This window comes from Pieris brassicae, chromosome 4 (genome assembly GCF_905147105.1).
Source record: "Pieris brassicae chromosome 4, ilPieBrab1.1, whole genome shotgun sequence".
NCBI lineage: Eukaryota > Metazoa > Arthropoda > Insecta > Lepidoptera > Pieridae > Pieris > Pieris brassicae.
The window spans coordinates 2,930,493-2,957,824 of NC_059668.1; the positions used below are offsets into that span (position 1 = coordinate 2,930,493).

Here is a 27,332-nt window from a genome sequence, read left to right on the forward strand (position 1 = left end):
TTAATCCTAACAATTAATCTTTTGTATACATATTTACACGTATTTTACATATGGATTATATCCACAACCAACCGATTCTTCAGGCAATTACTGCGCACCACCACCAAGTGGAACCAGCTGCCCACTGAAGTATTTCCGAACCAATTCAACTTCGACCAAAGAAAAGAACGTACCAATTCTTAAAGGGCCGGCGGCGCGCTTGCGTGCCTTCTGGCAGTGTGAGTGTCCATGGGAGGCGGGCTCACTTAACATTAGGTGAGCCTCCTGCCCATTTGCCTCCTGTAACAAAAAAAGGTATTTTTAAATACATGTACTTTGCAACATAAACAATTTTATCTATCTAGAATATTTATCATATAAATTAAGCCTTTTCCTGTTCTATTATAATTTTAATTCATTAAAAATAATGTGTAATAAATTTAACATGCTAACTATCAATAAATACGTAACATTTATATCAATGTATAAATTAAAAATATTAATTTAATGTATTCATATTTCTTAGCGTTCGAGATATCATACTATTTGAATATTATACAAATTTTATGTAACACAAGTTTAGTGCATGGAGCCGGTATGTCATTAAAACACTTTCTATTTTATACACATAATTTTTTAATGCGGATTGTAGCCCTTAACTATTCTGTTTATTATAGTTAGATAGCTATAGCTCAGTATGCTCAATCTTAAATCCTTACATCTTATAAAATTAAGTCCCCTAACCTCTATAAGAACGCGATAAACTACCAGACGGATTTTTGTACAGTTGTCACCAATAGATGCTGTGATTCATTAGAAAGATTTAAGTATACAATCATGATAGTTTTATGGAAATTGACTAGGTTAAGCAAACGAAAGCTAATTTTTTTATAAGTATCGTATCGTATAAGGATTTTATAATAAGCGTTACAACTAAGGCGCGATGCAATTTATTGCATTTTCTCGTAACTGGATTTAATCTAGTTTGCACAATTCGTTTGTAAATCGAGTGACAAATTATTCTTGATTCGCTCACATAATCAATTGTGATGTCAACGTCATGGTTCACGATTCGATATTGATCTTATGAAATTTTTGCGCTAATCAACATAGATTTATTTTTAAATATTTTTGAAAAAATGCATCTGAACTGGCACTTTCTATTGTTCGCGCAGAGAAAACTGGGTTAATTAGTTTTTTTATGTTGAATTAAATTGTCAAATTAATATGAAAAGTATTATAAAGATTTAAATTCATTGGTTGTGTAATGCTACTCGGCTTACAATATTATAAATAATGGACATGGATTTGATAACAGATTATAATTGTTTAGAATTTACAATAATTGGTGGGACACAAAATACCTCAAAACATTTTAACAAGAACAAATGCTAAGCTCGTATGTCGTTGGAACATTTTGCAATATTTATTCACCGTGTCATCGATTTCATTACAATAATAATTTAACGAAAACCTTTTTAAACAATTACCATTAAATTATTTTTAGTGCCGGTATAATATATAGCAACTCGTTATACTTAATATTATATGTTTGTAACAATCCCAACTATAAGCGTGGTTTAAATTGGAATATTCTGACAACCTTTAGTGGGCCTATTTTTAAAGGCTTACAGGAACGATGCTTGGAAAAATGTTGTGCTATTTTTCACTTTAAAATGTGGTAAAAAAATTTAACCTGTTTCTTGGTTGTTCTTCGATTTAGCTTTTCAATTGAGAATAATAAAGAATAATATAATAATTTTCGTTTCATTATGTACATTAATTCGTTTTATATAGAACCTATACCGACATCCAATAAACACGTAGTATACGTATAATTAAGTTAGATCATTTGAAAGTAAATAGCATTTTAAAATAGCTTGCCGTATTTTCAAGTGGCGTAAAAGTTGGGGAAGATCACGTGTCTTGGACTTTCATGGAGGCTTCGTGGCCCACGCCGCAGCCTCCAACAACAGTGCTATCACCGGCGCTGCATTGAAAGCACGCCAAGAATGAAAATAACTGCCCTAATTCTGTGCATACATTGTGTTTAACTGTGCTGTGTCTGTGTTGTGTGAATGATGATTTCAAGGTAATTTTCTCTTAGTTTATCTTTGATGCATAAGATAACTGTTGAGTTGTGATTTGAAAATTGTTTTATTTGTTAAATTTGATAGAAAAGCTAATGCAATTACATTTAATAAAATCAGGCCATTTATTTTCACACATTTCAAATATATTAATTAATAATATATGTGAGTGCCGTTTAAATCTTTTATATGACGGTTAGCTACGAATGATGTCTACATTCGTAGCGATTCGATGTTTTTAATTTAAATTTTTAGATGTTCATTGCTATAAAATTATCATTTTATTGGATTTATATTATTTGTTACTGTGAGTATTTATCGCCAATTTATGAAAATAATATTAGGTGTTTTTGCGTGAAATTTTAAAGAAAATATTTAATATCTATTTTATAATAATTACCTTATAATTAATAAAATAATTACCACATTTGAAATATTCATAATAATTTTACTATATTTACTTGCTTTTTAAATTTAAATACATTTAAAACTATGTTCTAAAAGTATCATAATTCATTTGTGAGCCTTGTATATAATGCGGTCAGAGTAACGGGTGGTCGATACTAAATAAATATGTACTTAACTTACACCGTCTAACCTAACTGACGTGAATTTCCCAATCAAATACCACATGTCTCAAATAGAGAGGAAACAAAACCAGAATATGTCCAATCACAAATATACCGCTATCTGATATTCCTAAAATCGGGTTAGCCATAAAACTGTCATAATTAATAATATATATGCACAGATTAGCATAGTCAAAAAATTGTTTTCAATTTTACTCAAGAATAAAAACTTTTTGATTTAACAATATCAAAATAAATTAAGTAACTGAATAGGATATTACAAATCAATATTAATGGATAGATATAGAAAGACATATAGAAAAATTGTTTGGTATAACGTAAAAAATGTTATTAACAATAATTACATCACAGTAATTTGTGATTAAAGATATAATCGTTGTTTGTATAGATAGAAGATGTTATGGTAACATTGTCACAAGTACCCTAAAACTACGCCAGGCTTCACATCTCTCCTACAAGGCGATCGAATATTTAATTTATTTTGCAACAATAATTATAAAATGATTTCAGACTGTCGAAATCCAAAAACGTAATTCAAGGTGAAATTTTAAGGTTAATGTTTACCGAATAGTTCCAAAGCTGTTAACCCAAAATGCGATTCCGAACATTCTACCAGTACGGCACCAATACGACTAGTTTTCTAAAAGTCGTTGAGGACCTTTTTACTCGTTTTGATGATTAACATTACAACAACCTTTTTCTATTAGCTATTTTGGCGATGGTATGCGAATACATGGACTGTGTTAATTGATATGATCACCATGGTTCACAATTTTATTCGATTGTAATTACTTGTAATGTATATATTAATATAAACATTCATTTAGTCGTCGTAAAACTGATTATGGGCCATCATTAGTAAAATCCAAAAACAATTATACTACGAATATTTCGAGACGAAAATTACTGACATAACTAGAGAAACTACGAAAAATTAACCTAGATTTTTCAGAATATGGAAGTTATTTTATTTAAAATTAAGTTAATGCGTCATCCTTAGTACAATAATTGTAACAGTATCTTTTAAATACAAAAACGTAGTTTCCATAATTCATTCAACTTATTGTTACGGAAGTAGGTGATCACTGTGGATGACAGGTCGTTTCTCATCGCGGAGTTCTTACGGTCAGTGGGGCATAGACACGAATACATTTTATTATACAAGAGCTTTGCATTTACCTTCATTGTTAAGTAATGTTTTGTTTGTACGTAGACATAACTTACGAATGTTAAAAATTTGTTCATTATTCGATTGAGTTCTTTAAATTTATATAGAACATAAAGGCGAGCTCATAACATATAAAGAAACTGTCGAGCTATACAAATCATTTGTTATCTCCGATTAAGAAAGTTTGCTTAAAGAGAAGAAAATATTATTTACCTCGATTGATTATCTATCGCGTTAGTTTATTTGTATATAATAATACGTGGATGAAGGAGACAAGACAATAATGGGGATCTGAGAGTGGTGGTGACGCACAGACTACTGTCATGCTAAAAGAATTTAGGAAGGAAATGTTTAATTTTTTATAGAATTTCTATTTATTTATTTGGTTGGGTACATAATTATAATTTCAACAGTTGTTGAAGCAATTCTTTTTAAATTTATGATTTGTGGAACTATGTTCAAACCAAATAATTAAATTGAAATTATACAGTAAAACATTACGAACATATGGCGTAAGTCAAATAGATTTATTTCACGTAAGTCTGATTTAATGGAAGTCCAATAAAATCAAGTTATATCAGTTTTTGCTATCAATAAAATGGTGACATACATACATTATTATAGACAGCCAGTATCTCTGTCATTTAAAATTTTTGTAGATGATAAACTCAATCTAAGAACAATCTATTTTTATTTAAATTTAGACCATTACGAAAAGTAAAAGACAACTTCTTAACACTTTTATTTATTTAAATTCTGCATATGTTTCATATATATAACTTAATCATAACGCTGAATAAATTATAACTTCCGCATAAGCGTAAAGTAAAGAGACGTGTGTTACATAATCCTTTTATAGATTATTTTAACCTAAAAATAAAGGATGACAAGAATTTAATTTATCCGTTGTAATAGTTTCAACATTTCAGTTTAGTATCTGATTGATTCGCTCTTTTTACCTCACATCGACTTATAACATATAAGAATTTAAGTAATTTGTGGAATTCTTGTAATAAAAATGTCGAAGTAAACAATGTTAGTAATGAAATATTTAATTTTATCACTCAATCGAAACCGTCTTTTGTTTCGACGCCAAAGTATTTCTTCTTTTAGTTGTTCGGAATATTTATTTACATTGCAAATTTATTTAGAAACCGTAAAAAATTATAAAGTAGTTTCATAGAATTATTGTAGATACATATTAGGATGTTACGGCATAATGGTAAAACTTCTGAGAAGAATTACTTCCTAGCAACTAATATCACAATCGATGAAAAATCTTTGAAGAAGACAATCATTTTATAATAAAACACAAAATTAAATTGTACTAAGTATAAACACTAGTATTTTTTTATAAGTTAGTGGCTTTCATTAATTAAATAATGCTTACTTTTAATATTAATTAATAGAAGCTTTATAATGTTTTTATCTGGTAATTTATTTTTTCAGAGCGCTTTTGATAGCGCTGTTTAGTGCATACGCTACGTCCCTGACGCCCATCGCCCCCCTTGCAACACAAGGAGATGATGACTGTGCATTATATCTGACTGGACCTGGACGCTCCTCAGCATATGACTACAGCTTAAATCTCTTAAAAGGAAATTTGTAAGTATATATCATTTATTACTTTTAGCACATAACACATGTTTTCTACTTTTAACTCCCTTACCTCTACAATCGTAAACAATATTTAACACGGAGAGTCTTCTGAGGTTTTGTTTGGATTGATACCTGCAGATCAGTTTCCTCATAGGACATTGAGGCAGAAATTCCACCCGTATCATATATCTCATATATATCTGAGCGTAATTAAAGGCAATTTTAGTGAGCACCGCCACTACTTGGAATCAGCTACCTACTGAAGTATTTCCGAACTAATTATACTTAGGTTCCTTTAAGAAAACAGTAGAAATTGTTAAAAGGCTGGCAACGCACTTGAGCGCCCTTGGGCTGCCGTATCACTTAACAGTAATTAGAACGTAAAAATCAAATCACAAAAAAATCTAGATAATTTGTCAGTTCATTGCTTACCACATAATCAATTTAGTAGTCCATAAGAGTTTAAAGAATACTCGTCGACTGGAAACAAACCGATGGCTAGAAGTCTTCCATATTCCGCTCCTCTATGGAACCGGCTTTCAGTCCTCCAAAGCAAAAAGACATACTCCTCCCTAAAAGCCGCAACACACCCAGTGACATTAGTGTTCATGGGCTGCGGTGGTTGTCTCTTTTGGCTGTTCCGTAGTTAGGTTTGCCCCCTACACTTTATAAAAAGTAATAGTTTATTTTAAGTTATAATTTAATACTCATCTATATAGAAGATAATTAATTATAATGTAAAAGAAATTTCTGATTTTTATTCCGAAAAACTTATGCAATATATAAAAGAACTTATACGTAACAATCATAAAGATGCGGTAATACATGCTCATCAGTAAGTTTTGAGACAGTATATTAGGTAACAAGCAGAACAACGTTCACTTTCAAAATCCTTTCGCTTACGATGACCGGTTTTGTGAATGTAAGTAAAAGGATCATCCGGAAACTAGTAAAGGGCGTGTCTGATTAACTGTTCACTTCGATATTATACTTTATCTGGAGTGGCTTGTAAAAAACAAATAACTCAACATTTATAAATGCTTGCCAACGCTCGGCATACTGATACAAGAAAAATAAAATAAAATATTTATGCAATAATAAAAATCACGAAGAGATTAAATAATTAAAACAAAAATTACGTGATAACTAAATTTTACATTTTCATTTTTTTTTTTAAACTATGGATATCAAGATCTAGCTCGCTTAACAGAATGCTCAATAAGAATGTAACACGAATAACGTAGCTAACACTTGTACATAACAATTTATATTATTTATAATTAAGGCATCGAAAGTAGCTTTTTAATTTATACCTAAACTTATATGACCGAAAATGACTCTTAAAATAAAAAGATTCATTGCTTATAGAGCTCGCGGAAATCTATAAAAGCAAAATAAATTTTGTTTATTGATATGATTTCCCATAATTAATATTCCATGTTTAAAAAACAAACAAAATGACAAACACGGCTCAAAGTTGTCAAGTGAAGTAACGGTCTGACCCTCTCAAATAGTTTGTCCACGATATTCACAAATACATTAGAACTATAAATTACCGTTCGAGAAACCTACCAGATAACGGAAACAAGTCAAATGTTATCTGTAGGAACTTAAAAGTTGTTATGTGAGCTTTCTATGGATCGACGCCCGTTTAGGCTTGTTTGATGAATTAATTTATAGGCTGTTAATATGTTTATAAATACAACAATGTAAAGAACTTGTTTGCGCGAGGAAAATTATTTTGTGTATGTCGACGATATTCATTTTTCTTACATCCTCTCTGACGATATTTGCAGCACGCATTTTGTCAATGACCAAGGGAAATAGGGATTCATTTTTATATATATAGATGTATTTACACTTCGTTACTTTATACAAAAACATACATATAAAAAAAGCAGGTTACATAAGTTATTAGGTAACAGGCGGCATTATCGCTAACCAGCGATTTCTTCCAGGCAACCCTAATTTGGAACAACAAAGAAAAATAAACATCTACAGAGGTTAAAGTACAATAAGTGCCAAAATAATTAACAAAAAGAAAACTCAAAATAACATAAAACACTAACTAAAATAAAGTAAAATCTAAAGAAAAAAGAAAAAATAAATAAATGAACAATAATATCTATAAACAAAAATGTAAAAGCTAAGCCAAGGGTTAATTGAGTCACAATTAATATATATAAGAAGTAGCGAATTACGTATCGGAATAAAAATGATCAAAAAGAAGATTTTTAAACAAATTTAAAGACTGAGCTCGTCTGGTATAAATAGGTAAGGAATTCCATAGCAGTATACTTAGGTAGCCAATTAGGCTTTTTACGGAACTCTATTAACTTAACTTTTTTACTTTATTTTAAACAAAAAAGTATAAAGCTATCCATTTGTAAAACAAAACTAGAAGTTTAAAATATGTTCTAATTGTTTGTTTGAAACGTGTTCACGTGAATAAACTGTAATAAATGTGATTGAGAATTAATTATCGGAGTTTCGTTGTGTAAGCGAAAACAATTCATTTGTTGTTATGTTAATGAATAATAAAAATTATCAAGTAGTAACATTATATCATTACTGTGGAAGCCGCGAGTGCCAACATGATTGACGAGTTAAAATACTTACGTAAAAGTCACTCACTTTCTGAGAAACGGCCTACGATGTTCCTCGTAAATCGTGTGTTTTTCTTTATAATTTAGACTTGTATGCTAATGTTATAATTAGATTACATTCATGCTACTTAGTGACATCCATACCAAATAAAATACGTTTATTTGGTATTATGTGAGAATAAATAATAATAGTAGAAAACTGTTAGCATAGTCATTAGTAGTACTGTTGTTCAAAAATTTGAAATCGAGCGTTCGAACAATGACTGTGCACCTTTTGTTTTTTTCTGTGTATGTATACATGCAATTTAATGTGTGTCAGAAACAAAAGGCTAACCAAATACTCTATTATAATAAACAATTCAATTAAAAGGATATAAATACTTAAATGCCTGTTGGGTCACCTAGTATTTTGTGATCAGAAACCGGAAACAAGAATAAAATAACGAGGCGATTATATGTTATTTGTAGGCCAATAGACTTTATATTAACTTTTATTGTGCTCATGTATATTAATTTGACCCACTAAAAAGTGGATGGCCATTAAAAATACAAATAAATACTATTTCCTTTAACTACCGTATTTATTAGCAAAACTACTTATAACTTTCTCGTGAACATCCGCAACCATCAACCCTTCACACAAAAATTCGTTAAAAAAACAGTTTTGCCGTAGTTTGCTTATTAAAAACGAAAATCATGAAATTGTTTCAAAGTAGTAAAAAAATAATAATTGATATTCGGCCTACTTCTTACATCCATAGATTAATATATTTTATTGTTTCAGTGCATATGATGGCCAACACACATGTATTACTTACGAAGCGATAAACCAAGCTTATCTGGATGCGAGATCGAGAATATGTAAGTAATTTTGCTATAATGAAATGCGAAAGCGAGTTCGTAACGCTTCGATAATCTTTGATGCCTAAAGAACAGATCTTATAAGTTTGGGTGTAGGGAATATTGTTCTACTTTTAGTATAATATTACGATTTTTTATTTATTCACGAATGGCGAAACTATGTGGTAACTATAACTCATACTAGGGACATCCTTGCGTTATGGGTGACCAGATACTCATCTGTAGTTTATATATACGTCGAACAAACATTACAAAACAGTTAATATATAAAACAATTATTCATTTTTAAATAAAAAATAATCTAAAATTAAACAACTTTTATATATCAACAAAAATTTAACTTGTAGCTAGATTTGTGTTTACGAGAATGATTTCCAATATAAATAAAAACTTTTTTGAATACGCGTTTACTTATCATTATCGCGTATATACCATGAATATGAATATATAATGAAAGGTGGGATACCATGAATAGTTAATGAAAGGTGGGACTGGTAGAACTTTGCCTACGTTATAGATCTTATGAACGATTTTAATTAGAATTTTAAAATTCTAATTCACAATTTCAAGGCGTTAAAAGCCAATAGTCATTAAATAATCTAGAATGGTTTTATATCTTGTCGTGAATATTTGCGCAAAATGATTACTTTTCAATTAATCTCCAACAAACTGCAACTCTTTCATATTTTAAACATACTTTACGCAATATTAGTTGAACATAAAATCTGTGCAAACTGGACCTTTTTATAATCATTTGACCTGGTAGCATTTTAATCATAATTACATTTTGACATATTTGTACGTTGCATATTATCGTTGCCTTTAATTATAGTTCAATATAGAAGTTCAATATTAAACATTTTAATAATAAATACAATTTACGAAAAGTTCGTTTTATGACTGTACCATAACCATTTACAGCAATTATTACGATGTCTGGCCCGTTCTATTGATATTTTACCGTATCTTATTGTAAGTTATGTAGACTCACGTAGGCGTAAATTTTAGGTTTTAAAATGATAGAAGAAATTTACACCTTTGGAAGGTACTAAGGACATATGTTCATAGCCTCCAGTGCCTGAACAAATTGTTGTAGCTAGGTACAAAAGGAAATAATAGTTCTATAGACAGTAAAATGAATTGTTTATGATAAAAACTTTATTTAATCTATTCACGACTTTTAAACAAATATCGGTAACCCTCTTCAATGTTTTATAGATATACATACGTACATACGTCCATACAGGACGCCATAAACCTATACGATGTTTGTACTCTTACCGTATCCAAATAGGACACATACAATAAATATTTTATTAGTGATTTTATTTTTGAAGTGAAACTTCTTTATCGGCGTTGGAAAAAAATTACCGTCGAGGTTTTCCGTTACGTGCCATCTTTTTCTTGTTCCTTGAAGAGATTCGAAGCCATTATTAACAAAAAGTATATAATAACGATAACAATGATAGTAATAACTATATTGCAATTGATAAAATTCTGTAATAATCTTAGTAGTAATAAGGTAAAATGAAAAGCCTTTTGTTCTAACTTTATCTAATTTAACTTTATTTAACCAATTTCTGTAAAGTTGCATATGGGATCATTTTTCAAAAAATAAGGTCATAAAGAAGTTTCACATCTTACGTGTGTACACTAGTAGATACACGCACACAATTTTTAAAAATATTTCCTTACTATCGTTAGAACGATGTTTTTGTATTGAAAGCAATTACACAAGTGACAAGCGTCAGCAATTCTGTACTTAACTTTTGTATTGAATCGTGATTTTATTGTCAGCTCTAATATTAATTTGCAGTGGTGTCTCAACCAAAAGGCGACTGGCACGCTGAAGACTTTGCCAGTGTGGGCGAACTTATTCTTGACATTTCTATCAGTCTGGCGCGCACGTAAGTACTTTTACTTCTGTTTAACGTCTTTGTTGACTGTGAGTCATTTGACATTTAAAATAATGTAGATCAAGATAATAGAATAATGTTTAATTTTATAATAAAACTTATAATAACTGTGCTGAAATGTCGCGTGATTAATATGGTCATGTGGTCAGGAATATGTTTCATTAAAATTTTAATAACTATATTGTGACAATTAAACCCGCATTGTAAAATGAATGTTATAAAAAAAAACTCAATGGCACTACAACCTTTTTAGATTAGCCTCAGATTTCTGTATCTGTTTCATGATCATTTTTTAATCTAATAGTCCGAGGCGAATGTTTAATGTGCACATAGAAAGAAAGTCCATTCCGTGCACAGCCGTGGATCGAACCTACGACCTCAGGGATGATAGTTGCACGCTGAATCCACTAGGCCAACACTGCTGATTGAATCTTACACTTAAGTTAATAAATTCAGAATTTTCTATGATAATTTGAACTTGGTATGGTATTGTTTGGTTTGTATAATTAAAAATGATACCTCATTATAATGTGAAACTAAATACATTTATTTGGTTGGGGACAATGAATCATATAACTTATAGGAATATGGAAACGTTATAAACGATGCAATATATTGAAAATAAAATGCAATGTTGTCAAACTTAGCTGAAGGAGACATGATAAATTATGCTGTTTTCATGCATATCTTACTGAATATAAAAATGTGAATTAGGAATAAAAGGTCTAATCACACTTTTTTTGCCTTTAATAGCCATTAAAGGCAAAAAAAGTTACACAATGAGATTGAATTTCATGATTACATTTCATCGCCACAGACTATTAAATAATTAATTGAAGCGCTGTCTCACTGACAAGTGACATTTGCTTATATGGCCTTTACATTGATTAATACGAAATTTGACCTTAAGTCTGTCTTCGATCTAGATCCGTGCTTTTGTTCAATAAATCTTGACCATGATGCGATCACGATGCGGAAACTACCAATTATAATTAACACATTTAACTGATAGATGACATAACTATCATATATATTATTTTTTTATTTTGTTAAGATGATTTTGAATGGCCGTATTGTTTTTCAGTTAGTTTGACAACAGGCGAAAAAAATATCTTGTTGGTTTGTCAGTCCAAGTAAAAATTATGAATTAATTTTAATCTAATTAAAAAGAACAAGCATAAAACTAAAATGCTATATGTAGACTTTATGTGTAAACACCGATCACAGCACATCATACACGACGCAGACCTACAAAAAGCTACTCAAAAACGCACTTTCTTCGTCCAACGCTTTTGAAGATAACTTTTTTTTTGGCGCATTAGGGAAAATGATGAAAGTAAATTTTTTCGATGCGCGCACACACCGTCACAAAAAACCGACGCCCTGAAGTTAGTTATAGTCAACATTTTAGTTTCAATTGTTTGTGTCGTTTTTTCTACAAACGTAGAATAAGGCCAAAGATTTAAAAAAAAAAATTATCTTGTTACGTCAAAGAAGTGTAACTTTTAACGCGTTTATATAAATACACACACTTTTTTTTCTCCTTCAGAGAGCCCTTTCATCTTTAACCACTTTCTTAAAAGCAAAATTTTCACGAATGACTCAAAACTTTATACATTCGCTAATCGTTATGAACGGAAAGTATTCTTATAACGCAACAATAGTTTAAGTATAAAATAGTAAATGTTATATTTACATTATTATATCAAGTACCGTTATTATGTCAAATGGAAGGGACTAGCTACCCACGGCACTAAGTTAATCCTATTGGACTTTCTTTTTAACTAAACATCGTTATTTATTACGTATAATGAAGCTTTTCTTTCTTAAAATATACACTTTTTACGAAATTTACAAAATTCATAATAAGATTATAAATTATCTATTACTAATATTCGGCTTGCGCCACAATAAAGTAATTAATCTTGTATGACATATCTTCATAATCTAAACGTTGTAATTATAGTCACTTGCGTAATGTCTTTCATCACCGCTGGCGTATATGCCCTTTCGCCTTGTTTACAAAAAATTAAATCAAGGGCAGACATATAGATTAAGACATTATATCTTAAAATAATTTAAAATTTAAGTTAATCTATGAGTAGAAGACAGTGTAAACTTTATGATGCAAATAAATAAATTATAATATAATAATTGAATGACTATGTACGAGCCAATGCTGTACATTTTGCTCGCACAGGCTTTCTTAGTTTTATAAGCGTGGCGATTGCCTAAATCGTCGCAGTTACGACCCTAGAGTAAAGCCACGCTAAAATCTACATCCACTATTTTTTGTTATATTTCGTTAGTTAAACATACGTTTACTTAAAGATATTAACACAGAGATTTCAGACTGATAGTCCTTTGCTTTGGTTTTAATATAGCTTATAAAGCACAATGGTAGTTGCACGTTGTTCAAGGTTCGTATAACAGAAATCTTGAAGGTGAACATAACGCCAGGGGCGATCGTTTGATTGACATAAGTGGGACTGGATCGTATATTGTATTGTTTCTAAATAATCAGATGTATTGTATGAAATATTGATAAGCAACACTTTCGTTATTGTGCAATGTAACTGGTTCGTTCAGAGGATATCCTTTGTGTCACAGATACAAACGAAACATGTCTATCTATTACTGTAGGCTTTATCCGCAACTTCCGGGTTCAGTCATTTGACATTCCCTTTGAAGAGACTACTCACCCATATATTTATTTTAATTTTATTTCATATAAATTTATTATGTAATGTGTAAATAGATAAATAAACGTATATAATTAGCGTATTATGTAACGTATTTTTCATGGTCGGCAATGTATTTGTGAAATTACACACTATCTCAGTTGCTTGGTTGTAAAAATCTATTATTTCGCTTAATAGATTTAAAGTAGTAAATGGCGTACTTTTTTTTTAATTTTCGAAATTTTGAATATCTCCTTGATCTAGTTTAAAATTTTCATTGCTTTTGAAATACTCTTTCGTGTAATAATTGCAATTACTGTTATGTATTGCAGATTTAATTGGTAATAAAGCACTATGGAGGTATAATTTGCTTAAAATATGTATGAAGGTCATTGTATACCCCATATTAATGCAACAACTTAACTACTAATTCCTATGATAATTCGGTTAATTTTAATTAAATAATAATTGTATTATAAGTGAATTCCCCAATGGTGCGTCAGGCAGACTTCTTCCGGTATCACTATAACTTAATTATACATTATAAATTTCATAAATAATAACTATTATTCCTCAGGTACGGTCTCACCTACGAAGAGATAGAGAAAGGTTTACCTCTCATAGATACATCCAGAACTCTAATCAGAGAAGTTTGCCCACCCGTCTTTTCCCACGTCGAGTGCCGCGCTGGAAAATACCGAAGACTTGATGGTCTATGTAACAACCTTCAGCATCCAACATGGGGTGCTACTATGGCGCCATTCCAAAGGTAAACAATATTTTCACGTAAAAGTATATGCAATTTGTAACGCCAATCATACGTATACGTACACGTACACGTACGTAGATACGTCTGTAAAAAACAGATACGCAACTTTTACCTACATTAAATATTAATGCATCATTTTCTGAAGTGTTTGTTCATTATGAAATCCTGGTGACTTCACAACTTAAACCACTAAATCGAAATGATGAGTATAGCTATAGAGATAGATAAACACTTCGTCTTCTGTAAATAACCTATACTGGGAAGAGGGAAGGAGAGAAAAAATTATGTATGAAATTTTTATTATATTAGAAAATCGTTTGCAGATTAATTGGTCCATTATTCGCTGATGGCATTAACGCACCTCGTATTGCGCATACGGGGCGGGATCTACCGCTATCCCGGGTTGTCTCAAGAACCATGCACCCTGATGATGGCTTCCATGACCATGCTGGAACAGTCATGGTTATTGCGTGGGGACAATTCATGGATCACGATTATACTCTTACTGGAACACCTTTAGGTAATTTACATAAATTTACGTTAATAAAAAACTTGAGTTATGGAGGCAAAACATACGAATTCCCTGAATGTAACGAGCAAGAAACTAATGATTGTTTATCTGTAGACCCGATTAACCGCAATGACCCTGAGGAATGCTGCAAGCGTCCTCCACACTTGAAACATCCCTACTGTAATGAGATCAGAATACCTGATGATGACTACTTCTATCGTCTCTTCGGTGTAAAGTGCATTGACTTCGTTAGAGGCTTCCCATCACCTAGACCTGGATGTAAGCTTGGTAAGTTAAGCAAATCATATTACAGTAATGGGGTTAATACGGGCTTTAAGGCAGAATCTATGTCGTGGTTGTACACACATTACAAGCATTTATAGGTTGTGTCTAAGCTATTCAGTAATTCAAACAAATGCTTTGAAATCGATCCCCAAATTTGTAATGAAAAATTATTGTATTTTGACGTACTGGAATTATACAATAGTTCTGACTAACTAATGGTAAAATTCAAATCTCAAGTCGAGAAACGGGTAGAAACTTGCCGTTAAGTCGGCATTGTTACGAATGAAAATACCATCCGCCGTTGTTAGCTTTACTACGTATAGCAGTAGTATAAAACTCTTATATCTTGTATAAAACAAGATATATGTATAGGCAATTTAATAGTCTAAGCATATATACTGTATTGATTATGAAAACAATTTTCTAAATGTATAAAGTAAAACATTACAACATATTGTAATGACCTCGTAATTGTTCAAAGCTATAACTGTCAGCTGAAATTAAATTAATCACTTTCATCATACACACTGTATAATATACGTTGAAGGTAATTTTATTGAGGAGATATTTTTCTTCAAAATCTTGTGAAAGATCGTAAAATAAACTTTGTTAATTAATAGAATTGTCGAAGAAAAACTTTATTACACATGACAAAAAAATATCCAATTAAAATACAGACCTACCTTACCGTTTATTATAGATCAAGGAACATGAATTTGTTACATTTATCTGTAGGTACAAAAGTGTGCGTGGGCATAAACATGACATGCAAAAACAATTTCTCAATTTTATCAATAGCCATGTGGCGTAAGCGATTTCAAATTTAAAACAGTTGTCATAGATATATTCAACAACCCAGTATAAATCGATATTAACTTATTTTAATATCTGGCGCCGTAGTCTAAGTCGAAGCTTGGATCATATAAACTCCTGAGAATTCCACAGAAGGCCTTTGATGATAAGGATGACCTGTTGGCCATTATTTATCATTAGTATTTTTTTTTATTTTTATTTTTTTATTTTTTATAAAATAGGGGGCAAACGGGCAGGAGGCTCACCTGATGTTAAGTGATACCGCCGCCCATGGACACTCTCAATGCCAGAGGGCTCGCGAGTGCGTTGCCGGCCTTTTAAGAATTTGTACGCTCTTTTCTTGAAGGACCTTAAGTCGAATTGGTTCGGAAATACTTCAGTGGGCAGCTGGTTCCACATAGCGGTGGTGCGCGGCAAAAATTGCCTTGAGAAACGCTCAGTCGTGGAACGTCGGACGTCGAGGTGATACGGGTGGAATTTTGTATTTTGCCTCGACGTCCGATGCTGAAACTCAGCTGCAGGTATTAATCCGAACAACTCCTCTGAACACTCTCCATGGTAAATGCGGTAGAAGATGCAGAGTGACCCCACATCTCTACGCAACGCCAAAGGATCGAGCCGCTCGGAGAGGGATTGGTCATCGACGATTCGAACCGCTCTTCGTTGGATACGGTCAAGTGGAAGGAGCTGGTACTGGGGAGCCCCCGCCCAGAGGTGAGAACAGTATTCCATGTGGGGCCGTATTTGCGCTTTATAGAGTTGCAAGCGGTGGCCCGGAGTGAAGTACCGTCTCGCCTTGCTGAGCACACCAAGCTTTTTGGAGGCTAATTTAGCCTTTCCCTCCAAATGACCGCGAAACTGAACGTCGTTCGATATGTCAACGCCAAGTATTCCGATGCTGGCTGTGGCTTCAAGAAGAGTGTTTTCGAAAAGAGGAGTAGCGACAAAGGGTATTTTTTTCGCGGAAAACGCGCAAACTTGTGTCTTCTTGGGGTTAAATTGGACTAGGTTTAGTCTACCCCAGTCCGAGACTCCACGTAAAAGAGTTTCGACTTCAGACACAAGTTTGTTCCGGTACTCATCGACAACTGCCCGAGAAATACCTGCCCGGCCAGTGTAAAGAGTATCCCCAGTGCTGTCGTCCGCATAGCAATGAATGTTGCTAAGTTGCAACATGTCATTGATATGCAGAAGAAACAGGGTCGGGGACAGAACACAGCCTTGTGGGACCCCAGCATTCACGGGTTTAAGGTCGGAACATGCTCCGTCGACGACGACCTTGATGCTCCGATCGGCTAGAAAGCTGGAGATCCAGTCGCATAATTTCTCAGGAAGCCCGTAGGCTGGTAGCTTCGAGAGCAGTGCTTTGTGCCACACCCGATCGAAGGCTTTCACTATGTCCAAACTAACCGCTAGTGCCTCCCCCTTGGACTCAATTGCCTCTGCCCATCTATGAGTAAGGTATACTAGAAGGTCACCAGCTGAACGACCACGACGAAAGCCGTACTGATAGTCGCTAATCAGCTGGTGGCCCTCTAGATAACTCAAGAGCTGGCCATTAATAATGGATTCCATTATTTTGGAGAACAAGGAGGTTATTGCGATTGGGCGATAGTTGGATGGATCAGTGCGATCGCCTTTTTTAGGGATCGGATGTATCGAAGCGGTCTTCCAGCACTTCGGGACAGTGCCGAGCGAGTACAGGTACCGGAAAAGGCGCGTCAGGACCGGAGCCAACTCAGGAGCACATGTACGCAGCACAATTGGAGGGATACCATCCGGCCCGCTCGACTTATGAATGTCCAAGGAAGATAGTGCTCTGCGAACAGCACGTTGCTGGAATGTGATTTCCGGCATTGAGTTATCACACCGCGAAATCGCCGGTGGTGATCTCCCCCGGTCATCCAAAGTCGAGTTGGACGCAAAGAGACAGCCCAAGAGGTCGGCCTTCTCCTTCGCAGTGTGGGCGAGCGAGTCATCCTCTCTGTGCAGCGGTGGTATCGATGGCTGACAAAAATTCCCTTGTACAGCTTTGGCGAGAGACCAGAAGGCTCGGGTCCCAGAAGGGAGTTGGGCCAATCTCTCGCCAAATCTGGCGATGTGCTCTGACTTTGCCTTAGCGATTTCCCGTTTGAAGGACCTGGAGGCTGAGTTATATGCTTTTTTATGTTCGCTGGTATTGGCATCACGAGATATCGCCGCTTCCGCCCATGCATTAAAGCATTCTCGCTTTCGACGCGATGCCGCCTTGCAAGAACGCTTAAACCAGGGCTGTGACCTGCCACCGATCGGCACCGCAGAGAATGGAATAAAAAGTTCCATGCCCTGCAGAACCACTTCGGCGACAGAGGCAGCGACGGAATCTGGAGCTTCCGACGAAAAGCACATAGGCCCCCAAGGGTAGGACGCAAAGAAAGACCGCATCCCATCCCAATCTGCTGACCGATAGTGCCAAATACGACGACAACCCGAAAAACGGGGCCGAGGAGGGCGCGTAGTAGGCACAGTACTCCGGACCACACAATGATCCGATGAACCCAATGGCGGGTCAACAGAGACTTGATAGGTCTCCGGATGTAAGGTCAGCAGAAGGTCTAACAAAGAGGGTTTATGACCATCCACATCTGGTATTCGCGTAATCGCAGGGACCATTTGTGACAGGTCGTAAGCTAAAGCAAAGTCGTGAAAGGATCTTCCCGCGTGATCGGTGATTTCCGAACCGAGCCAATCGGCATGGTGAGCGTTAAAATCGCCAAGTATCACGATTTCAGCGGTAGGAACCCCTTCGAGCAGGGAATCTGTAGCCATTTGGATGTGCTCAATGAGTCGCTCAGTTTCGGTATTTCCGCTATGGGACCTATACAGGCATGCGTAGAATCGCGGATGGTCATCGCAGTCTACGCGCAGCCAGAGGCTAGATAGGTCCCTTCCTTCAAGCGACCCGAGGCGACGAGAACAGATATCCTCTCTGACGTACACGCAAACTCCCGCCCGCGGCACAAATGAATGTTCCAATTTGTACCCCGGGTAGGAGAGGTAGGAAGTATCAGCCGGGAAAGATATCTGAGTCTCAGTAAGGAAGAATAAGGCCGGCTTCGCAGTTTCGAGGTGAAAGTGAACCGCGTTAAGATTAGAGTTGAGCCCCCTAACATTGGTAAAGTCCACTGAGAGCGTGGAAGGGGATGCCTTCGGTAAATTCTTCCGTTTGCCCCGAGATCGAAACTTATAGTTTTTTGAGCAGTTTTTGCCCACCCCAGAATACGAAGGGCAGCCTGTGCATCCACCACCGAATACTGATTGTTCCGATGATGGACGCTCAGAGGGGGATTCTCCACAGCGGAAACGTGTGGTACCCCCCTGGGGTAATCTCTGTTTAAACTGCATCTTCATATTCTGGGGGAGGGGGGAATTGATGGGCTTATTTCTCTACCAGGCGCGGAACAGATGCCCTACTTTCCGAAATATTATTTTTTATAATTTCCGAGTTTTTTTTTCGGGTTTTTTCATACGCCTTATGCACTAAAACAGGAAAGCAATCTTCGCATATGGCGACTTCTTGTACTCAAAATATTCATTATGAAATGTTCGCCGCCGCAAACACTCACTTGAATCAAAAACATTGGTAGTTTTCCGAAGTGTAATCTGTGCAAATTGCGTGTTATTCAACAACAGTCAGATCATTAACTGTTATATCATATTGTACAGTCTCTAAATGTGACCGGTTTGGGAATCGCTAAGTGAAAGCAAACATAATGTAGTGCGAATTTTCGAATCTAAGTACTTTAATCAGACGTAATATTGAGTGAAGACGGTACGGTTAAAAATATTGTAAACATTTCTATTCGAAAAAACAATTAGGTCGACGATACAACGATAGATTTTTCTGAGAATGTTCAGGCATTTATTTTAGGTTTTACGGTACACGTTGTACAAACAATTTACTGTATAGAATTTAATTACATTGTATACAAGTAGGTTTATACCTTAATAAGAAAATAAATTATTCAGACGTTGCTAATCAAATTATTAATCACTGTGTAGAATTAATAACCCATAAAAAGATAATACTTTCTAAAATGAGCCTGTTCAATCTAGAGGTTTTTTTGAGAATAAACAATAAATATTCAAACTATATATAAATTGCATTACTTCACGATGATAAAGTATTACTATAGAATTACTTCTCAGTATATTATTCTTGATGATTCTGGCCTTGAAAATCAACATATAAGTAGCAATCCCACCGTAAATTGTTAGCTAATGATGCGTGTCCAGATTTATTGCAGAAATATATAAAGACAAAAATTACCATTAATAATATTAGGACATATGTAAATTATTACTAAGTGTGGCAATACAGATTTGTTAACATAAATATCAACAAATTAGCAGCATATTTAGAATATTTTAGTTGCATTCGTGTTTGAACTTGTATCACGATATTTTGAACCGTTTTGGGTTCTTCTTAAATTTATATTATTAATAAGTGTGATAAGCGTCTGTGTTAGTATATATATTTGCATATATTTCATATGCACATTGCACTTTACTAAATAAATATATATTTATAGAAGTACGAGTCTGCGTAGTCGTTTCGTTTTCAATAGAGATCAAATTGGATCAAATATCTTTCAATTTTCTTTCTGCTATTCCTTAAATCAGACGTCCACTAATCTAGTCTATGTCGTTGTTGAGTTCCACTGTTGACACATATCTCTGAGAGTGGTTGTAAGGCTTACTTTGCAAAACTGTATCTTAATAACTGTCTAAACAAGATAAATGCAAGCGACGTTCCAAACGCTTTTCAGCAATCGTCGTGGGCGAGCGACTGTCAACCTGATTAACAGATAACTAACTATTCGATATTATGATTAGAACTTTGAAATGTTGTCATATAACGGGACCTACTGCCGCACTGTCACTTAATAATAGTTTCCTAATAAGATGATTATGTTCCCATACCATCCACATTCTAGTACTTACCTATCCTTTCTAATAACATATGCACATCGTTTTATTGTACTGATGTGTACCCTGTCGTTACGAATGATTGAACTTCAATTTATCATGGTTTATAGGTTCGCGAGTGCCGTTCAACACATTGACAGGAGCCATTGATGGTAACACAGTTTATGGTGTTACGGAAAAATTTTCCAGGTAGACATTTTAGTTATTTAAGTATGCTTAAGTAATTATTTAGATATACTTAGTTTAGTAGTTCTTAATGTTTCTAAATGTTATACCTTAACTCTTATTTCATTATCCATATTATATCGTTAAGACTTCTTTTGTATCAAGTAATCTACTAAGTAATGGAACTAAAAAAGAACGATATCGCGCGGGAAAAGCATGTTTTGAAAATAGTTCATTTATTTATATGCTAATGAGTGATGAATTATATTGCATGGTCCAGATCCAAGTATAATTAAGAAAATTTTATTTGTGTATAGGAAATTGAGAACAGGTTACGGAGGTCTTTTGAGAATGAACCCGGTCTTCAAAGAATATGGACTAAAGGACTTGTTACCATTAAAACTCGACATTCCAGATGAAGGTTGTACAAGGCCAAACAAAAACATGTATTGCTTTGAAGCTGGTAAGTAACACTTTTAAATATTTAGTAGTGCATATGAGGTCTTAGTAGCAAATTCAGGTTTAAAACCTAACTAATTGGTTGTATTATTTTAAGTGATTTTATAGTCAGGGCAGAAGTCCTAGTTCATATTAGAACAAAAGTGTATGGCTACTTGTATGCGATATGTAACATAAATGCTTACCTACACCGCACAGAGCGACCCACAAAGAGCTTCCGATGCCAGAAAGCGCTCATAAAACATTGTAACGTGTAAAAGATTTAAAATTATTAAACCGATTAAAATACCTTTCAATAGTATATTTTGCTTTTTTATTACATTACTCTACAATACTTATGAATCAAAAACTACTGAAGCGATTTTAATTAAACTTGGAATCAAAATCTAAAAGGATATGAATTTGGTTGTCGGTAAATTGGTTGACAAACATCAGTTGGATCGGATATCACATGCATACAGGTCAAATTGCTAATCTCCTTCTTCGTAGTCGATTGATAAAATAATATCAATTTTATTCAATATATTGTTTGCCCCAACGTAGAGCATAAGGTATATAAAGACACCTTAACTGTTTTCAGGCGAAATCCGTGTTAACGAGCAACTCGTACTGACTGTGATGCATACATTGATGGCCCGAGAACATAACAGAGTAGCCAAAGGTTTAGCAGCGGTTAATCCGCATTGGGACGACGAAACTCTATTCCAAGAAGCAAGAAGGATTAATATCGCCGAAATACAACATATTACATACAACGAATTCCTGCCAATACTCTTAGGAAAGGATGTGATGGAGAAATTCGGTTTGGTGCTTGAAAAAGAGGTAAGGTTTTTATACAATATAAACGTTTTACGAAAATCTTACAGTTGTGAGATCTGTGCACTAATAATAATAAGCTGCGCTTGCTTATTCTATGACAATATATATTATTGTCTTAGGTTTACATACTGTAAACCTAAGACTATACGTTTAAAAAAACTTAGGAAGGATTTACGCGTTTGTTAAATAATTAACTAAATTCAACGTTTATTTATTTAACCTTATATAAGTAATCAATAGATATTAGTTTATAATGATTTGCAGCGGTCAGCGCATTGATTATGTGTAACACTTATATGTGAGTAATTATGTTACTACGTAATTACCAAACGCATATCCGATGTTAAACATCGGAATTAAGAAAAATCTTTCAAGAAATAGAACAAATTATTTAGATTTTTATGCTATGAAGGAAAGTTGTAACTCGTCAACTCTCGCTTTTCTAAGGGAATCATATTTCATGACTTTCACCTTTCATAGTAGAAATTAACTTTTAATTACATCGCTAACAGTATGACAAGTTTTAATCATCTATGAGAGAAATATATAGATAGATTAATAATAAGTAAGGTTTAATTAGACTGATGACCCATCATGGGTGTTTTGAACAGCGTTTGTATACATTAAGATCGATTTTTATTATAGCTGCGCACGCGACCTGAACATATCATGATAAAGTTTTAACCGATACGGTTCTAATGTCTAATATAGGTTATAATTTATAGGAGTCGAATATATTTATTTTTACATATTTATATTATCTAAATCATGATATGGTACATTTGATCTCTGTGGTTTGTACTAATGTAACCATAGCAGGCTTGTTTAGGAGTGCCACAAATGCACATAAAAATAGTTCTCAATTATATTTTATTACATTTTATTAAGTCTGTACGAAATGCTCAACTCCATTTATATCATCTCAAAAACACACAGAAACACATTTATTTACTTTTTCTGTTATTTATTTCTAAAGACTACATGTTCCGTACTTATTATACGTACGCAATAAGTATTGTAGAAACGATCTAATAACATGAATTTGTAAAAAAAGCTTATTTCACAATTATTGTTAAATGTAGTCTAAGAAAACTAATGTTAAATTTAACTTTTAAGGGTTACTGGAATGGATATGATCCAGAAGTAAACGCAGATGTGATCGATGCCTTTGCATCAGCTGCTTACCGTTTCGGACATTCTTTGCTGCCCACAGCTGTAGAGAGATGGTCCAAAGCGCATAAGTTTATTGGTAAGTGTTAGTATAATAATGAAATGATAAAACTATTTTAAATATTTGCGTGGAGCAAATATTTAATCCTGGCTTAATTGCACAATGGACCTATTGAGCGTCTAAGTGCGGAAACAGAGTCCACACATACATACATCCTGGCTTATTGCTAGACACAACGGGATAAGTGGCACAGATAGGTACATATATCGATATATACTATTTCTATTCTCATTTTTGTAATACGTCAACACAAATATGTAACTATATATGACGCTACTCTGATAGTTGCATTTTTAAAATTCCATTAACAGCTCATCCTTCGTAGGAAAGGTTTTTATGATCCCCGCCATAACGTAACGGAAAACGATCTCCGACACCATACGATTAGCTACCTAATCTAACGCCTTTTAAAAGTCATTTACATAAACACCCCTTAACAATATTCTTTCCATCTGTTTAATCGTGACTTTTAAAATATTTTTTTTAATAAAAATTGTAATTGTATATATATTATTTTTATGTATTTCAGAACTTACCATAGTGATTAATGATTATTACGATTAGCTTTTAGTTTTTTTTGTTTTGTAAATCTAGACCACATTGTTATCTGTAATTTTATTTATTTAATTTAGTTATAATGCACTTTGTACACTTTACCATTAGTATTTCTTTTTTATTTTCCCTTACTAGGGTTGCCTAGAAGAGATCGTTTATGGGTCGATCCATCTTAATAATATATGGTATCTTTTTTTTCCTGAACGTATATATATGTAGTGCAACCACAACGGTCATAAATAAATTACCACTTCGTCCATACGGCCCCGCTGAATACACCTTATAAAAAACTATTGTAATTAAATTTGTATATAAATTAGAATTTTCCATTTTCCAGCTTCAAAGCGCTTGTCAGATCTTATTCGTAGACCGTATGACCTCTACAGAGCTGGTGTACTCGACGAATACGTCATGGGTCTGATGAACCAAGTTGCTCAAGCTATGGACGACTCTATCACCCAAGAGGTCACTAATCATCTTTTTAAGAAGGTCGGGGCCCGGTTTGGCATGGATTTGGTTTCCTTAAACATGCAGAGAGGACGGGAGTTCGGTATCCCCGGTTACATGGAGTTCAGGAAGTTCTGTGGCTTGTCAGATGCTAACACCTTCCAGGATTTGTTCGGGTCTATGCCCAATGAGACATTGAGGAAGTACGAGACAATATTCGAGCATCCGATTGATATAGATCTGTGGTCGGGAGGAGTATCAGAGAGGCCCCTACGTGGTTCCATGTTGGGACCGACTTTCGCTTGTATTATTGCAACACAATTCTCTTATTCACGAAGAGGAGACAGATTCTGGTAAGATTTTATTACTGTTATTCTTTGATCGCCCCTTACCTATATTTAAAGTCGTAATATTATATTTACTTAAAATTCCAATATAGTGCTATCGATATAATTTAATCAAAATAGGTCTACAAATTTTTCTCCATCAATACACCAATAACCAAATCTTATATACGAAAAAAAATCTGGCTACGAAAAGGCTTTACATAAACATTGAAAGGCGAGCCTTCTGGCAATGTGTCTATGGGCGGCGGTATCAGTTTACATCCTGCCCGTTTGTCTCCTATTATTAAAAAAAAATAGTGGCGCTAAAACATTCTTAAGTGCCTATGATATTGTTAATCAAATATACGTGGTAGGTAGTAGATAGTAGAGTAGGTAGTAGATCAGCCTTCTGTGCCTAACACACGCCGTCGACTTATTGGATCTAAGGCAAGCTAGTTTCCTTGCGATGTCAGAAAGTCCACTAATGCACAGCCGCTAATCGAACCTACGATCTCAGGAATAAGAGTCGCACGCTGAAGCCACTGCTCTAGTGAAGTTATAACACGTTCTAATATATATTATCCTAGTACCCGACTTAAAATAAGGTTATTAGTAAAACGAAAAAAAATGTTCAGAAATTTGAATAACTGAAAGTCGTATAGAGATAATAAAAACAGTTATATTCCGATTTAGGGAACGAAGTTTGACGAAAATCGGTTCAGTAGATTTAGAATGTATTTCTAGAGGGGACATGTTTGGTATAGGCAAACCTTGGTACATAAAATAACATCAGTTTAAGGTGACAGCTATTTGAAATCGGTATAAACTTTTGTTTACACGGTTATAAAGAATATTTTATTTAAATTATTGAAAATTATATATACAGGTTCGAGCTGCCACACCAACCGTCATCTTTCACACCGGAGCAACTGACAGAAATTAAAAAGTCCCGTCTCGCACGAGTGATTTGTGACAACACTGACATCATTGACACAGTCCAGGTCTATCCCTTCGTCCTACCTGACCACGAATTGTAAGTACTATGCTCTCGTTTTGATGGCTTTGATACGGCTTGACGACGATTATCAGCAAAGTAAATGTAGAATTTGTTAGAAGTGAGATTTTATACTCAACACTTGTCTTTCCAAAGTCACAAATTTATGGAAATTTCTTCATTATTTTAGGAACCCAAGAGTACCTTGCAGAAGTGGTATTCTACCATCCATGGACTTTTCTAAATGGGCAGAGCCGGTACCATTTGGTGCCGCAAAACAATACGTGAGTAGTTTCGGGTTTAATTCCTTTCACGGGAAGTAGTAATCTAGCACAGTAGTATTTTTGTAAGCATTGAATATTGAATTTGGTTTTTTTTTTAAAATGTGACGACTGTTACCGAATATTCAAAATATCAGTTTCGTTTTTGTCAGGTTAGGTTTAAAAAATTTTTTTATGATGATTCGATTCGATTTTAATTTATAATTATTAAATTATATTTCCTCCCTTATTGTTTAAAAGTTAATCAGTAAATTAACTGTTTTAACTAAAGAAAAGAAAAAGTAAATGAGACAGAGCAGATAAGAGAGAGAGATAAAACAATTAATAGTGTAAAGATTAGTGATTTCGTTTATATGAATTAGGGGGTAATAAATCTATATTGAATATCCAATGCGTGTATTATATGACGTATACTAATGCGTAGTCAGTAGATTAAGGTAATGTAGTTATTCAAATTATTTAGAAAATGCTTAGTGCAATCTCGGACACTGCTTTGATGATGTATGAAAATATAATGTAAAAATGTACAACTCCACGTCCGAATAAATGTAATTATTTATTGGTAAGCACACTATTAATTGTTATTTAACTTTATGTGACTTCGATTTTTTTTAATTCTAGAATTATCAAATTATCCACACATTTTATTTCAATCTCTATTTTTATATTTAAGCAATTAAACGAAATTAAATGTTGCCATAAATAAATACCCGCAATTCATAGAGCGTAGATATTATATTTTGTAAATATTTATTATTGCTCACTTAAAAATAATGTTAAATTATTTTAATATTAAAGCAACTTTGACAAACTTTTTTAAACATAACTACAATTAGTACAGAATAATTTACGCATTACATTGTATTATTTTTTGTTTTATCAAAAATTTATAAAATTGTAGCTTACAAGAATATCGTTTATAACTTGGTTTAACAAGCACTTAAAAACAGAAATTATGAATTAGGAATATTTAGCTTAGATATGTAGATCTTAAAGTATGTGCTAGTATAATTTCTGTAGAGAATTTCACAGTGTAAATAATAGTAATAAGGTATTTAATTAATAATACTAATAAACATTCAAAGTAGATTTGTGTTTTATTTATCAGTTGGTTGCATTTTATTTTGTCAATGCGAGTTCTCAACCAATCTATTTAATATGAATATTTGCAGATTACGGAAGCAGTTATAGTAAAAAACAATCCTCTTACTAAACAAGA

The 27,332-nt window shown here is 33.6% G+C and overlaps 1 protein-coding gene across 1 annotated transcript; it reads left to right on the forward strand.

Moving 5' to 3' along the window:
* The first annotated feature begins 1,964 nt into the window (after positions 1-1,964).
* LOC123708479 (peroxidase) lies at positions 1,965-26,209 on the forward strand. Its single transcript, XM_045659209.1, has 14 exons — positions 1,965-2,071; positions 5,277-5,432; positions 8,817-8,893; positions 10,710-10,800; positions 14,068-14,259; positions 14,583-14,779; positions 14,885-15,058; positions 20,947-21,025; positions 21,319-21,464; positions 22,041-22,282; positions 23,396-23,528; positions 24,403-24,865; positions 25,725-25,871; positions 26,023-26,209. The coding sequence occupies exons 1-14, from the start codon at positions 2,058-2,060 to the stop codon at positions 26,153-26,155; spliced, it is 2,244 nt and encodes a 747-aa protein (XP_045515165.1). The 5' UTR covers positions 1,965-2,057; the 3' UTR covers positions 26,156-26,209.
* Positions 26,210-27,332: the final 1,123 nt, after the last annotated feature.

Excerpts from the sequence above, each read along its gene's own strand:
- LOC123708479 (XM_045659209.1), top strand. Across the intron at positions 5,433-8,816 it reads AATCTCTTAAAAGGAAATTT|TGCATATGATGGCCAACACA; the intron begins GTAAGTATATAT and ends TTATTGTTTCAG. Across the intron at positions 21,465-22,040 it reads CATGTATTGCTTTGAAGCTG|GCGAAATCCGTGTTAACGAG; the intron begins GTAAGTAACACT and ends AACTGTTTTCAG.